Consider the following 15,626-nt stretch of genomic DNA (forward strand, 5'->3'; position numbering starts at 1 on the left):
GATTTTAAAAAAAAATCTTCATCTACAAAATTATAAAATTTGAGAAAACAAAAAAAAAATGAACAAAGTATTCGCTTCAAAATATTTTATTAGCTGCTTAACTAATGAGTTAAAAACAGCCGAGATGTGACATTGGTAAAAAATACATTTTAATTTGCATTTAGATTTACAAATGTTGCATTACTTTCATTTTTTTTATGTTGAGAATTACTTCTTTTTTGTGCTGGGAGTTTTTTTATGTTGAAAGTTACTTCCTTTTAATGTAGAAATTACTTTTTTGGAGTGCTTCTATATTATACAAACGAAAAAAATATTGAATTTCAAGTAAAACAAATGGTATCTACGTAATTGTCAGGTCTCAAATAGTAAAATATCCAAAAATTACAAAAAACGATAAGGTAAAAAAAAATAATTAATCATGAAAAACAGTTCCAATGCGGTTACATTCTGGGTAAGACATAATAGGTCACATGATGTAAGCAAAAGGGGAACCAATTAGAAATCATTAGATTTTGCAAATGTCTTTTTATATGAATAATTATTTTTCTACCTAATCGTTTTTTGTAATTTTTGAATATTTGAGAACTGACAATTACGTAGATACTATTTGTTTCACTTGAAATTCAATTTTAAAAATTGTCTTTTTTTATGTCTGTATAATGTAGAAGCACCCTTTTTTTGTGTTGGGAATTAATTTTTGTGGAGAATTATTATTTCTTGGGAGTTACTTCTTGCTTGTGGTTTCGCTTTACTTTTTTTTCTTACTTAAAGTGTAATGATTGGATTGAATGCTATAACATTGCTTGATGGCTTCTTGGCATTTGTTGATATCTTGCCATGGGCGACTCATCCAATTCTCCAGTCTAATTTGATGTTCAATCAAAAAGCTCAGACTTTGCTTTGTGATATCACCCGAGAGGACCTGGCTGAAAACTGTATTGAAATCAGACTCGTAACTCACAATAGTCTGTACCTTCTTTGCCACATAGTTACTGTGGCCACAATTCTCGCAGTCATTAGTTGTCTCTTCACCTCCTTCTCCTTCAAGACTTCCGATCGGAGTATCACATTTGTCACACTTAAAAGACGGCGGAACATTCATCAGTTCCTCATACATGGGCCAATCCTTCTTACAGGCAAGGCATGCACACTCAAAATAGTACTGCCGACGCAAATCACTCAGTCGTTTCTCCTTTTCCATTGTTGGATAGATTATGCTGTAACTATCAACGATCTCGTCTCCCTTTTTGATGTTGTGGATTGCCCTCACTACACACTTGTCTCCATAGCTATGCCTGACCACGTTCGGGTCACAGGAGTGGTTAAATAGACTGAGAGTGGCATAGATGGCCGATCCGATCCCGATGGAATTGGAAGTGAGCATCTCTCCTGGCTCGATAAGAAACTCTGTGACTTCATGAGCATTGCACGGCAGCATCTGAAGATGGCGCAAGATATGGCTGCCAACTTCAATGTGATCAGTTTGGCTGCATTCTTCATCATCTGCCGGAAAATATTCAGTTTTCTCTAAACACTTGAGCAAATAAACTGCCATCACTGTCCGACGGAACAAATCTGGAAACTTCCTGTCAAAGGTATGGTTGACTAAGTTATAGACAGCCCAGTAATCGTGGGAGTCATAGACACCATCTTCATTAAACCCAAGCGAACAGGTATTCTCTACCTCCGTCTCTTGTTCGTTACTTTTGCCATATTTCTCTTTAAATTCCTTAAGGTATTTAAAAGTTGCTTTTACGACCATTCTTAAAGACAATTGTGCAATATCAGACTCCAATTCAGTGACCAAAGGAAGAATGGAACATTCCAAAGAGTGACTTGTTTCCCAAGACGCTTCCTGGCATTTAAGACTGCAGTAAACTACATTGGAACATTCACTGCAAGGAACCGGAACCTCTGCTCTCTCACAACAAAAGTGACAGTGGGTAGCAAGGTATTTATGATTTATGACCGAACAATATGGCTCTTCGACAACCAAAATATCTCCGACCTTGACATTAGCAGTTGCAACAGGGTATCTTCCTTTTTCTTTGGTATACTTCAGAGAAAATGAATCCGAGGCACATGGAAATTTCTCACTTTTTATGTCAGTAATTTCTGGGAGCGGATCCATATATTTGGAACCCTTCAATGTTTTTTCATCATCAGGCTTATCCTTGCAACGTTCAAGCAAGGCGTTTAGTTTCTTTTCTCGAGTTTCCATTTCTTCTTTTTTTAGTTTCGCCTTTTGTAGTTTGAAGATTGCCTTTTCGAAGCTCTTAGCCGCCTCACTATATAAGCCGAGTTCGTAATAACATCGGCCCTGCCTTTCGAGGATTTTATGCTTCAGGTTTACCGGATAGCCATGTGAGAGAGCAAGCTCGATATCTTTGAGACAGAGTTCATATTTCTTCTCTTCTTTCGTCACGGCTGACCGATTAGCATAACCGAGTGCCAATTCTTCGCTTCCAGCTGGCGCCTTCAGTATACTCTGGGTATAGTACTCAAACGCTTCAGCGTAATTTTTTTGTTTGAACTCATCGTTTCCCATCTCTCGCATTTCTGTGGAATCATCGGGACATTTAGATGATTCCGGCATCGTAATCGTAATGACATCATCTATAAATGGTAGTTCATAGACAGACTTAAAGCGATCTGCATCCGTGACAGATTCAAGAAAATGTTCCAACCACAAATCCCATTCGTCATTCTTCTGTAACCTTGACATCAACTCATCACGCCATTGGTCTATCATGTTTGACATCTTGACACTTGAATCAACCTACATAAAAAAAAAAAAAGAAATAAATAAAATTTTAAATCAGATTATCTATATAAAAATAAGGTGCTTGTGCAGTAATAAGGAAGGGATCTTTAAAGAAAAATAAGGCAGTTTAGATAAAAATACCATTAGATACTTACAAGTCATGTCAAAATTAGTAAAAATCACGAAGAATGATAAAGTAGAAGATATGCTGGAACTTGTTTACAAAAAAAACATTACAGTTTATCATTTTTTTAAATTTTTAAATGGCAGGTTATAATTATTAATGGGATTTCAAAAAAATGCAAAAAATACTATTACATACTTTCTATATCAATCTGTATAATTTACTTTACGTGTCTGACGGTCAATATTTTTAAATAAAAGAATTACATATTTTTTCTTCCATAAAAGTAGTTGTCAGAAATAAAATGTATATGTCTCTTCTTTAATTCGGAATAAAAAAATCAATATGGCCGTCCAGTTGCCTATACAGAGACCAATAAGCAGCCTTGACCTTGAGATCAAAAACTAAGATTGAGTCAAACGGAATGAATCAACAGAACTTTGGTAAATCTGTTCATATCTTTATGAATGTATGTGGCGAGAGGAAGTGGGACAAATAATTTGGCAAAATCCTTTGTTGCATCATATGCATTTCATGACAATTAAAACAACTTTTTTTTTTTTTACTTATGTAGAATAATTTTTTTTCTATATTTTAGAATGACAAATAATTTAAGTAACTTTTAAACATCTTTTATTTTTAAGTCAAATTTAATTTTAATTTAAAATGAAAAACTAAATTTATGTAGAATAAATGCATGTGATGCAGCAAAGGATTTTGCCAAATTCATTTGTGCCACTCGCGCTCTCCACATGAATTCATTCATAAAGATACAAACAGATTCACCAAAGTTGTATTGATTCATTACATTTGACTCAATCTTAGTTTTTTGATCACAAGGTCACGGTTGCTTCTTGGTCTACGAGCAGCCATGTTGATTTTTTGCTTATTGAATGCTTACACATTTTAATCGTGCATTTCTCCAGTTTCGATGGCTAAAATAAATTAACTTTTTACACGAAATGACTCCCCATGTAATAATGTTTAAGATAAGAAACATTTTGAATGCCTTGTTTTTCTTATATCACCCGCAAACCCTATGTAGCGACATTACTGTTAATTCTTTTTCAACCAATAAATATTCTGTCTTTTTTACCATGGAAATAATTGTCAGCAAAATATTCTACAGATTACTAAAATGAATTTCACTTTCTAAATATTCTTCAAATCGATAAAACAAATATCAATTTTTGTTTTGGAATCTATTGATTTACAATTGTACCATTTTAATCAATAGTGTTTCTGTTAATCAATTGGTTAGCACATCATATTTCGAGACAGAGGTTGTGAGTTCAACCGCATAATTATTTTTTTATTATTATTCTGATTTTGTCCTTAAATGAACTTAAACATTTGAATTAAGGAAACTAGATTTCAGAATAGTTAAGAAAAAACTGCCAAATCATAGAATTTACAGTTTTAACAGGTTAGAAAGTGAGAATCATAGAGGCAGAAAAACAAAGTAAATACAGAACTTGCCAGAGAACTGAAAATTTGTGCAACATAAATAATATCAATATAACACTAATAATCGAAGGCGAACTAGGAACAACCATAAAAAATTTTGAAAAAAAAAAAAAAAAATACTAAAAGAAATTGGAAGCAAAAGAAAGACTGAGACTACAGAACAGGTGATAATGATAAAAACAGATGAAATTTCAAGAAAAATCCTTATTTAGTTTTATTATTATTTCACTCTGAGTTTTCACACAGATCATCAAAAATTTCTCTTTGAAAACAACCTGCAGTTTTCCCTGGAGTCTGAGTGACAACAAGTTTCCCCAGATTTTCAGTACTCTTCACTTCTTCTAATAACCTTTGCAAATTAATTTGCATTATCGCGACAGTTGTTTACTATTGATTTCTTGTTAGCAGTAACCATTGGTCCTTGCTAGAGTTTGAGTGGCAATAAGCCTTCTCATGATCGCAGTCCTCTTTGTACTCATCCAGTAGAGGTCTGGTGAGTGCTTCCTCCTCTAAAAAGAAACCACTAACCAGACCTCCACTGGATGAGTGCGAAGCAGACTGGGGCTTTGCGGAGGCTTATCATTATTATGATTATTATTTGTAATTTATGTTATTTACAGAAATCAGGATACCAGACGACGCTGGGTAGTCTTGCTAGTTACCTTTAATGATAGCTTAATTCAATGGAATTTCTGACAAGTACACCTAGTCGTATTCAAAACAGAAATGTGACTGACATAATGACCCTTCCCATCACAAACACACAAATAAAATAAGTCTTTTCTTCTTTTAAATACTATCTTCTAGAATCATCTACAGACTTTCGGCCATTTATTTATTCCCCACCCTCCATCTTTCTTTTAAATAAGCCTCTAACTAATCAGTACTGTACAAGAAGAGGCACTGGTGGATGAGTCAGCTCGCACTATGTAAGGTCGGCCACCATGTTTGATCGTAGACAGTTCGAACAGGAAGCGAATAATAACAGTACAGCAGAATGAAACAAGGATGAATTAAACAAATTAACAAACTGTCGGGAAGAAAGAAAAAAAATGCAGGAGAAGGAATTTACTTGCAAATAATAATTCATGGTATCTTTAACTAGCATGGCTACTCGGCATTGCCTGGAGAAAAAAAAAATTGTGACATAACTTCTATTGCTCCTCCCTTCGCCGTTTCCTCCTCCCTCTCCTCGCCCCCCCCCCCCACCTTTTTTTCTTCAGGCAGTCATTCTTCCCGCATACACACAACCCAAGTCAGCAAAAGGGAAATAATTATAAAAAAAAAAAATCAGAGTTACCTCCCTTTAGTTAGTAAGCTACCACATATGTACGATCTCCCCAAGATACACAAAGACGGTATTCCACTCAGACTCATAGTGAGCTGCCGACGCTCAGCATGCCACCCACTGAGCAGGTACCTTGTGGATATAATAAACCCATTAGCAGGCAAGTCAGCAACACATGTAAAAAATTCTGCCCACTTCACGGAACTGATGAAGGGAGCACCCATCAGTACAAACCAAATGGTAAGCCTATATGTGGTTAGCCTGTTCACTAAAGTCCCAACTAGTGAAACACTAGCAGTAATTCAAGACAAACTAGCTGCGGACCTCTCCATAGAAGAGCGCACATGTGTACCATTGCCAAACTTAATGGAAATGCTGACATTCTGCATAGAAACAACCTACTTCAGAATGGGTACTGACCTATATTGGCAAGAGGAGGGGCTAGCTATGGGCTTGCCATTATCACCAGTGATGGCGAACATATACATGGAATACTTCAAAGACATGGCCTTAGGTTCAGCTCCCTTAAAGCCAACCATGTGGCCAAGATACGTTGATGACACCTTCATACTCTGGCCCTATCAGGAAGACATCCAGGCTCTCCTAGACCATGTGAACTCAATAAGACCATCGATACAGTTCACAATGGAGAAAGAAAAAGATAACCAACTGGCCTTCCTTGATATACTCATATCACGCACAGAGCATGGGTTTAAGACATACGTATATCGCAAGCCTACCTTCACCGGATAATATCTTAACTTCAACTCCCATCACCCATAAAGTATCAAACATGGAATCGCACATTGCTTACAACATCGAGCAGAGATAATAAGTAGCGACACCATTACATACCACCAAGAAATGGTCAGGTTGAAGAATACCCTCCGTCGTAACAACTACCCCGATAGCATACTATCCACCAGACGTGTTAATAGTATAAGAGAGGAGAATGAAACCCAAAAACCTCCAACGGTCTGCCTACCATACATATGAGGCATCTCCGAAAAGATTCAAAGAATATGTGCCCCCTACAACATCAGGACGGTATTCAAGAGCGAGTCAACACTTAGACGACACCTGGTATGAGTGAAGCCCCGTATGGAGGAGAACATGACCAAGAACTGCATATACTCCATCCCATGCAGTTGCAGAAAGGTTTACAAGGGTGAAACATGCCACCCCCTTAAAGTAAGGGTGTAAGAACACCGAAAAGCGGTAACTAAAAGGGAGACGGAAAAATCGGGTATAGCCAACCATATCTAGATGGAGAGGGGGGACCATCGCCCCCTATGGGATGAAGTAAAAATAATAAACAGAGAAACCCACTGGAAAGTGAGAAAACTTAAAGAAACAGCTCACATGCTCGGACATAACAACCTACTGAGCAAACCAAGCATAGAGCTGAATGCAATTTGGACACCTCTGATAGACAGAGAAAACCTTGAATAAACACCATAGGTTTAACATTAACAAAAAACAACTAAGAATTGTCCTAGTGACATAAGGCCGAGTGGTCCTAGATGTTGTATCAAAGTTTATAGTTACCCAAAGGTGCTGAGTTCAATCCTGAACGAAGGCAGTGAAAAGTAACATTCAAAACAGAGAATCAGCAACTATGTCCAGAGCCTAGCTGGAGTCCGAACACGGTACCCTCGTAATAATAATAAAGGGTTGGGTTCAAGACTCCTAACAAACGGTTCCCCAGTTCGATACAAAACACCTGATGAAGGCCGGAGGGCAAAACGGCCGAAACGTTGTGACTATAACAACCAAGATGAGGAAGTCAGTCCGACAATCTCAATCAATAAAAACATCTCCAAAATACAGACAATTACTACTACCTTACTGTTTAGAAAACAAACTACATGATTACATTAAAAAAATATGTGTATGCCTTGATAACATTAAATGATATAAATGACCACTTAATTAAAAAAATATATCAACTTTGTGAATGTTTATTGTGCATTTTTCAAGTTTTAACTGAACATATGAATGAACATGGCATTCTGGCATATATCTTGAGACAATTTATTTTTGCATTACTTCCCCTGTTTTCTAGACGGTGATAGCTGGTTTGGCGTCCCCGGCGAAACATCTTCCAACAGATATCTTAACTGAAGGAATTTATCACACACCCATTATTATGACGATGATGATGATTATTAGTAGTAGTAGTATTTGTATTATTATTATTATAAGTAGTTTGGCGTAAGAATGATACTTTTCTGTAAAAAAATGTTTATTTACTTTTAAGAATGCTTCACAAGCAAAAGAAAGTTAACAATTACAAGAAATAAACATTACACGTAAATAAAAATAAGAATTGTTTACATTGTTCCACTTATTTTCATATGGGGAATAATCAACTATTAAGTAGACCTAGTATTAGAATTCAATACGATATAGGAACCAGTAATTATAAACAATAGATAATATGTACAAGTAATAAGTAAAAACATTAATATATACAAGTAATAAGTATAGAGATAAGATATACATTAATATATAGTAATAATTAGTAATAAATGGTGATATTTACAATTAGAAATAAAAATAAGTTTAAGGCTCCTAAAATTCGTACTAGAATTGTCTGTAAGAACCTGTGGCACAGTGGTTAGAGTACTGGGAAAAGTCAATTGTAAAGTGATATTCTCTTGAAGGTTAAAGGTTCAATCCTCAGTGTGGGTGACTGAAATATACATTTGTGAATTACTTAGGACCTCTGACTGATGGGACCAAAGCATGTTACCCCTGTGAAGTAGATAAAAGGTTCCGCTCGAAACTCCATCCAAATTCCTGAGTTCAACAAGATACACCTGAAGAAGATCAGAGGTTATATCGACCAAAACGTTGTGAAAATCACACTCAAGATGATAAATAATAATACTAAAATATCTTTTATATGAAATTGGCTCCCTCTACCGTGCTAGAAAACTACTTACGCCTGAAAGTATCCTGTACCTCTATAAGGCCACCATTCGCCCATGTATGGAGTACTGTTGTCACATGGGCTGGTGCATCTGCTGCTTGTCTCTCGCTCCTGGACAGGGTTCAAAAGAGAGTTGCCAACCTAATAGGCCCTGAACTGTCATCTAAGCTTCTGTCCCATTGACGAGATGTTGCAAATACTTTAATGGTGAATGCTCTGACGAACTGCAAACACTTGTACCTCCTCAACGTAACTACCCCCGACAAACCCGACAAGCTACTAAGTCTCATCCCTTTACAGTAGAGATCCCTAGGTGCAAGAAAGCCTTTTACTCCAATAGTTTCTTCCCCAGAACTGCAGGTTTATAGAACTCTTTTCCGGGATTCTGCTTTCCCAATTGAACTGATATGCAGAAGTTCAAGTGTAATGTGAACAAACATCTTTCTACTCATCTCCCTTCATAATGTACCTGCAAATTAAGTCCCTGATAGTAGCCCCCTGCTTCAAAGTGGCACTGTGCCTTGTTTGGGGTGAAAATTGAATTAAAAAAAAAAAACTAAATAAAAAAAAAACTAAAAAAGAACGTTAACGTATTCATATAAAGTTTTTTTTATATGAAATACACGTAAAAAAATGTTAATGTAGCAATAATGAACGTTTCAATAGCAAAATTACACATTTATTAAATACAATTAAATTTAAGCTGCATAATAATTACGAATCCAGTACATTATATTAATATATATTATATATAATTGCTTTCATTTGTTTAAATCTTCGACACCAAAGAAATTTCTGAAGGTCCATCCATAGCCTTGAGTTGCCTACCAAGGCTTAAGAGAGGCCCATCTACCCTCGAGAGAAGGATAGACCGCGTCAGTTTCCCAACCTGGTATTTTACCTCGCAGTATACACAGTGCCTCACCTTGCCAAATGATCACCCATCTGATACTGGCCAGGCTCAACTTTGCTTAACTTTGATGATCTGGCGAGAACCAGTGTGTCACCGTGATTGTGCCATATATAATTCCATTCCTGGAGATAGTTGTTAAAATTACTACTTATAATCATTCTTACGCCAAACTACTTATTATAATAATAATACAAATATTATTACTACTACTACTACTACTACTACTACTAATAATAATAATAATACTACTAATAATACTACTACTACTACTAATAATAATGATGATGATGATGATAATAATTTGTCTAAGAATGTAATAAATTCCTTCAGTTAAAATATCTGTTGGAAGATGTTTCATCGGGGACGCCAAATCAGCTATCACCGTCTAGAAAACAGGAGAAGTAATGCAAGAATAAAATGTCTTGAGAAATATGCAGGAAATCCACAAACATTTGCCCTTTTATACAACTGAAGACGACTAGATGTCCCAAACAAAAAATTTTTCATTTTTATTTTGTTACGATAATAGTCATAACATTAGTTTAACTGATACTAGATGAAAAGTTTATTGACATCCGGGAGGGGGAGGGGGTTAAATTTTTTTTTTCACAACCGAGTCACCATTTATCAAGGCTAAAAGGTTAGTGTTGATGCCATGGATACATTATCAGCCAAAAATGTTTCATGAAATCAGTCCTCTGAGCAAAGTAAGTAATTGTTGAAATAAATTTTAGCAAAATATGTTATATTTCCAATAACAGGTGTACATATATATATATATATATATATATATATATATATATATATATATATATATATATATACGGCATAATCACGTTGACACACCGGCTCTCATCAGATCACTGAAGTTAAGCAATGTTGAGCCTGCTTAGTACCAGATGAGTGACCATATGGGAATTCTAGGCACTGTACGTGCCCTCCGCTTATCTCGGCATTTGTTTCCAATCGTCCTATACGTACACTTCATTTGCAACTGGTATTTAACAATGTCGACTCAGGAGAGGCATGGTTGGAGATTGTGCACCTCCTGCCACAAAAATTTAATACGCAGACAACACTTCGTGGGTATCTATAGTCTGTCAAAAACTGAAGGAGCCTGTTAATAACAGGTGTAATGTTTACACACACGTTTACGTGTAGACACTCGGGACCCAACACGTAGACTCAGTCACAAAGGAGACGAAGAATAGGAAAGAACTTTAACTCCTGTTTCACGTATTAAGAAAAGACCTGTCTTCCTCACTCTCTCGCTACACATAACTTCTTGTTACGGCTGTGATGACTTTAATGTGATCGCGCTCCTTCTCTCTGACGTCTGTCCTCTCAAATGGTGTTCCGAATGTGCTCTCGAACATGCTCTATGTCCTTTTTTAGTCTTTATCTTTTTCCTTACTGTGACATTGTTTTGCTCACAGCCTGGTATTTGCATATAGCTGCCATATACTGTTACACATGGTACAAGAATTATGGATGAAAATTGGCTAGTCAGAAGCAAAGAATGATTTGTCAGTTTAAAAATTAATTTGGATCTGACTTTGAAAGTCTGACAGGGTAACTTTATATATTAAACTAATTGGTTATCACATATCGAGGCTAAAAACCACACAAGGATAAGGGTTAATGAGATGGCTACATTGTCAGTTGAATGATAATAAATATTATAAGCAGATTGAAAATAATGAATTGAATAAAGAAAACTTGATGACTTAGCAAAACCAAACGCATATTTCTCACCATGGAAACACTATAGGGTGAAAGATAGTCATGCAGCTGACGTCGCATTGTTAAAAGTGAGGCACAAAATATTAAAACTTTGTATTTTCATGTTGTCCATTATATAACAGGTATATTTACTAAAGATAGAGTCCATTATAAAAAGTCTCTAAACACAATCGAAATAAAGCATGTATTGCCAAAGCAAACAAATGAAAGAGAATAAACAGGCTAATAAATAGTTTAGTTTGTATTATCTGGGAATTATCCTGATAACAAATTCTGTGATGAGTAGAAAAGGGTGATGCTGAAATGATTAGATGTCTGGGAGTCCCATTTAAACTGCAAGCAGAAGCAAGATCTGATGAATGAAACAGTGTCAGCAACGTGAAAACCATATAAGAAAAGGTGCTGTCATACTTAAGTTTGCAATAATATTCTTATTATGTTTTTGAATTTTGCAGATGAGGATTAATAATTTGGATTATTCGGACTGCTATTCTCATTTTTAATGTAATTTTTACAACGTTGCTTTAAATTGTAGACATTACATGATTTTGATCAAAATTGTAACTCGGATTCTAGACATAAGGTTTAGTATCATTGCATCTTGATTTTAATCTTCATAGCTGTTGTAGAGTGTCAGACCAGTAAATATCAAAACAAGCACAGTGATATAATTAGCAAAAAAAAAAAAAAAATGCATTAGCAAAAGTATTTACAGAAGTGCATGTCATGATTCGTCGGGGGGGGGGGGCATAACTGCTACGAATCGCTATCCAATAATATGTTAAGTATAACTATATTCTTACCCAATGATATGTTAAGTATAACTATATTCTTACCCAATGATATGTTAAGTATAACTATATTCTTACCCAATGATATGTTAAGTATAACTATATTCTTACCCAGTGATATGTTAAGTATAACTATATTCTTACCCAATGATATGTTAAGTATAACTATATTCTTACCCAATGATATGTTAAGTATAACTATATTCTTACCCAATGATATGTTAAGCATAACTATATTCTTACCCAATGATATGTTAAGCATAATAATATTCTTACCCAATAATACGTTAAGCATAACTATATTCTTACCCAATAATACGTTAAGCATAACTATATTCTTACCCAATAATACGTTAAGTATAACTATATTCTTACCCAATAATATGTTAAGCATAACTATATTCTTACCCAATAATGTTAAGCATAACTATATTCTTACCCAATAATATGTTAAGCATAACTATATTCTTACCAAATAATACGTTCAGTATAACTATATTCTTACCCAATAATACGTTGTGTAACTATATTCTTACCCAATAATATGTTAAGTGTAACTATATTATAACCCAATAAAATGTTAAGTATAAATATATTCTTACCCAATAATATATTAAGTATAACTATATTCTTACCCAATGATATGTTAAGTATAACTATATTCTTACCCAATGATATGTTAAGTATAACTATATTCTTACCCAATGATATGTTTAGTATAACTATATTCTTACCCAATGATATGTTAAGTATAACTATATTCTTACCCAATGATATGTTAAGTATAACTATATTCTTACCCAATGATATGTTAAGTATAACTATATTCTTACCCAATGATATGTTAAGTATAACTATATTCTTACCCAATGATATGTTAAGTATAACTATATTCTTACCCAATGATATGTTAAGTATAACTATATTCTTACCCAATGATATGTTAAGTATAACTATATTCTTACCCAATGATATGTTAAGTATAACTATATTCTTACCCAATGATATGTTAAGTATAACTATATTCTTACCCAATGATATTTTAAGTATAACTATATTCTTACCCAATGATATGTTAAGTATAACTATATTCTTACCCAATGATATGTTAAGTATAACTATATTCTTACCCAATGATATGTTAAGTATAACTATATTCTTACCCAATGATATGTTAAGTATAACTATATTCTTACCCAATGATATGTTAAGTATAACTATATTCTTACCCAATGATATGTTAAGTATAACTATATTCTTACCCAATGATATGTTAAGCATAACTATATTCTTACCCAATAATATGTTAAGTATAACTATATTCTTACACAATAATATGTTAAGTATAACTATATTCTTACCCAATAATATGTTAAGCATAACTATATTCTTACCCAATAATACGTTAAGCATAACTATATTCTTACCCAATAATACGTTAAGTATAACTATATTCTTACCCAATAATATGTTAAGTATAACTATATTCTTACCCAATAATATGTTAAGTATAACTATATTCTTACCCAATAATACGTTAAGTATAACTATATTCTTACCCAATAATACGTTAAGTGTAACTATATTCTTACCCAATAATATGTTAAGTGTAACTATATTATAACCCAATAAAATGTTAAGTATAAATATATTCTTACCCAATAATATATTAAGTATAACTATATTCTTACCCAATAATATATTAAGTATAACTATATTCTTACCCAATAATATGTTAAGTATAACTATATTCTTAGTCCCTGAGTATGTCTATTGTTCCTGAAATGAGTCAAGCATGACAGTCATGGAGCAAAAAGTGTTGCAAAATTGTTGTGTTCGAGGAATTAATTCTAGCCTTCTTGGGACAAGTATTCTTCTAGTATTGAATCTATACAAAGGGTCGGGGAGTATAAATCTAACTTGATTTCCAGTTTGTGTGTAGAATGGCCTAAACTTAGTTGGCAGACAAACAGATGTTTCTAAATTCTAATATACGTGCAGGTGCTCGTTTTTATAGATCCCCACTTACACAAAGCCATCACAAGAAGTGAACTCATTGACAATGGCTTTCGCATTTAACCTGTTAATTATCACATGGCAGAATGCTAATTAATAGACAAAATGCTTTGTTTCGGTTAGTAGCACTTCCGGCTGAAGATTTATCATATGCCCTCAAATACAATTAGCTGAAAAGATACCATGGAATGTTCCCTTGTTTAAAAACTGTAGTTGTGTGTGTGTGTGTGTATATATATATATATATATATATATATATATATATATAACTTTCCAAAATCACATTTCTTGATTTAAACAATCTAACACAAGCTTAATCGGAAGAATACAGTAGTTAATATTTTCTAATTACCAACTTTTATCCTTTTTAATCCAGGGGAAAAAAATCTCCAACTGTTTTTTTTTTTAAATATATATATATATATATATATATATATATATATATATATATATATATATATATATATGTATTGATGTAGACAATTTCAAGGTTGCGACACTGGACATGCTAATGTTTCAGACACATGGTTGGTATAAAACCACAAGTTTTTGTCAGGTGACTTTAAAAAAAAAGTTTGTCTTCCACAGAAGAAAACCAGAAGTCGCCTGACAAGGACTTGTGGTTTAACCAACCATCTGTCCAAAATATTAGCATGGTCAGTGTCGTGGCCTTGTAAATAGTCTGTATTAATAAAAATATATCTTGCTCTTCTTTTATTGAGCACTCTTAATGACCTCGTTAAATTTTTATATACTCCTTGAATTATAATATCGAAGACTTACGAAACAACATCGTAAATATCTTTTATTTCAGCGACTCTTATCTTACAGAAAAATTTGCGCTGTGAATAAGTTTTCTCTACTACTACTACTACTACTCTTTGGGGCAAGATCAAAGTGTAGTATCTGTTCTTCAGATGCTGTACTTCCATTTCTTGTTCTCTTTCGGTGGAGGAGCAGTCCTTGACGACTGAGACAATTTTTTATTTTTGTACCTTTTCTCCACGTTAAAAAACGACCCCGATGTCTAACTCTGTCCTGTGGGGAGGCATAGTAAATAGGTACAACTACGATGGCGTGATATCTGACCTAGAAAACTATACATTCATATTCAACCACCTGCATTTTTAAACGTTTATTTTCGGCTGTTCTCGAGTCCCTACCTTCGTGGTGTCATGCTAAGTCATCAGACTATTAACCTCAAGGCTTTGGGTTCGAGCCTACCTCCCTCCCAAAACTTTTTTTGCTGTTTTTTTTTTTTGTTTTTCCGATTGATTTTACAATTTAAACAGGGTTATTACTTCACTTATTTATTAGTTTCCATTTTGTTTTGATCTGCCCCCTCCCCTCCAAACACACACACCCCCAAGCACCCGGGCAATGCTAGTATATATATAAACCGACTTTTACTTTTTATTTACAGAATGAAGTATGAAATAAGGATTCCAGAAGCCGAGAGATTTAAAGGGGACACTTTTCAATCGACACCGGTTGACTGCCAACGAACTTGTCATTTGTAAATACACATACACAACCTGAGCTGAGATGTTTGTTTTATACGTTGAGTTTAAATATTAAAGAAAAA

General features: G+C 34.2%; 1 protein-coding gene across 5 annotated transcripts in view; it reads right to left on the reverse strand.

The window, feature by feature from the left end:
* Window positions 1-70: 70 nt before the first annotated feature.
* LOC145276796 (protein-lysine N-methyltransferase SMYD4-like) overlaps window positions 71-15,626 on the reverse strand; it is a 70,865-nt gene continuing 55,309 nt past the window's right edge. For all 5 annotated transcript variants that reach the window (XM_080128109.1, XM_080128111.1, XM_080128110.1 and 2 more), the window contains exon 2: window positions 71-2,779. In XM_080128109.1, coding sequence (XP_079984235.1) covers window positions 749-2,761 — 2,013 coding nt within the window. In that variant the 5' untranslated portion in view covers window positions 2,762-2,779 and the 3' untranslated portion in view covers window positions 71-748. The remainder of the gene's footprint in view (window positions 2,780-15,626) is intronic.

This window comes from Euprymna scolopes, chromosome 5 (genome assembly GCF_053919585.1).
Source record: "Euprymna scolopes isolate OS-2025 chromosome 5, ASM5391958v1, whole genome shotgun sequence".
In the NCBI taxonomy this organism is placed as follows: domain Eukaryota; kingdom Metazoa; phylum Mollusca; class Cephalopoda; order Sepiida; family Sepiolidae; genus Euprymna; species Euprymna scolopes.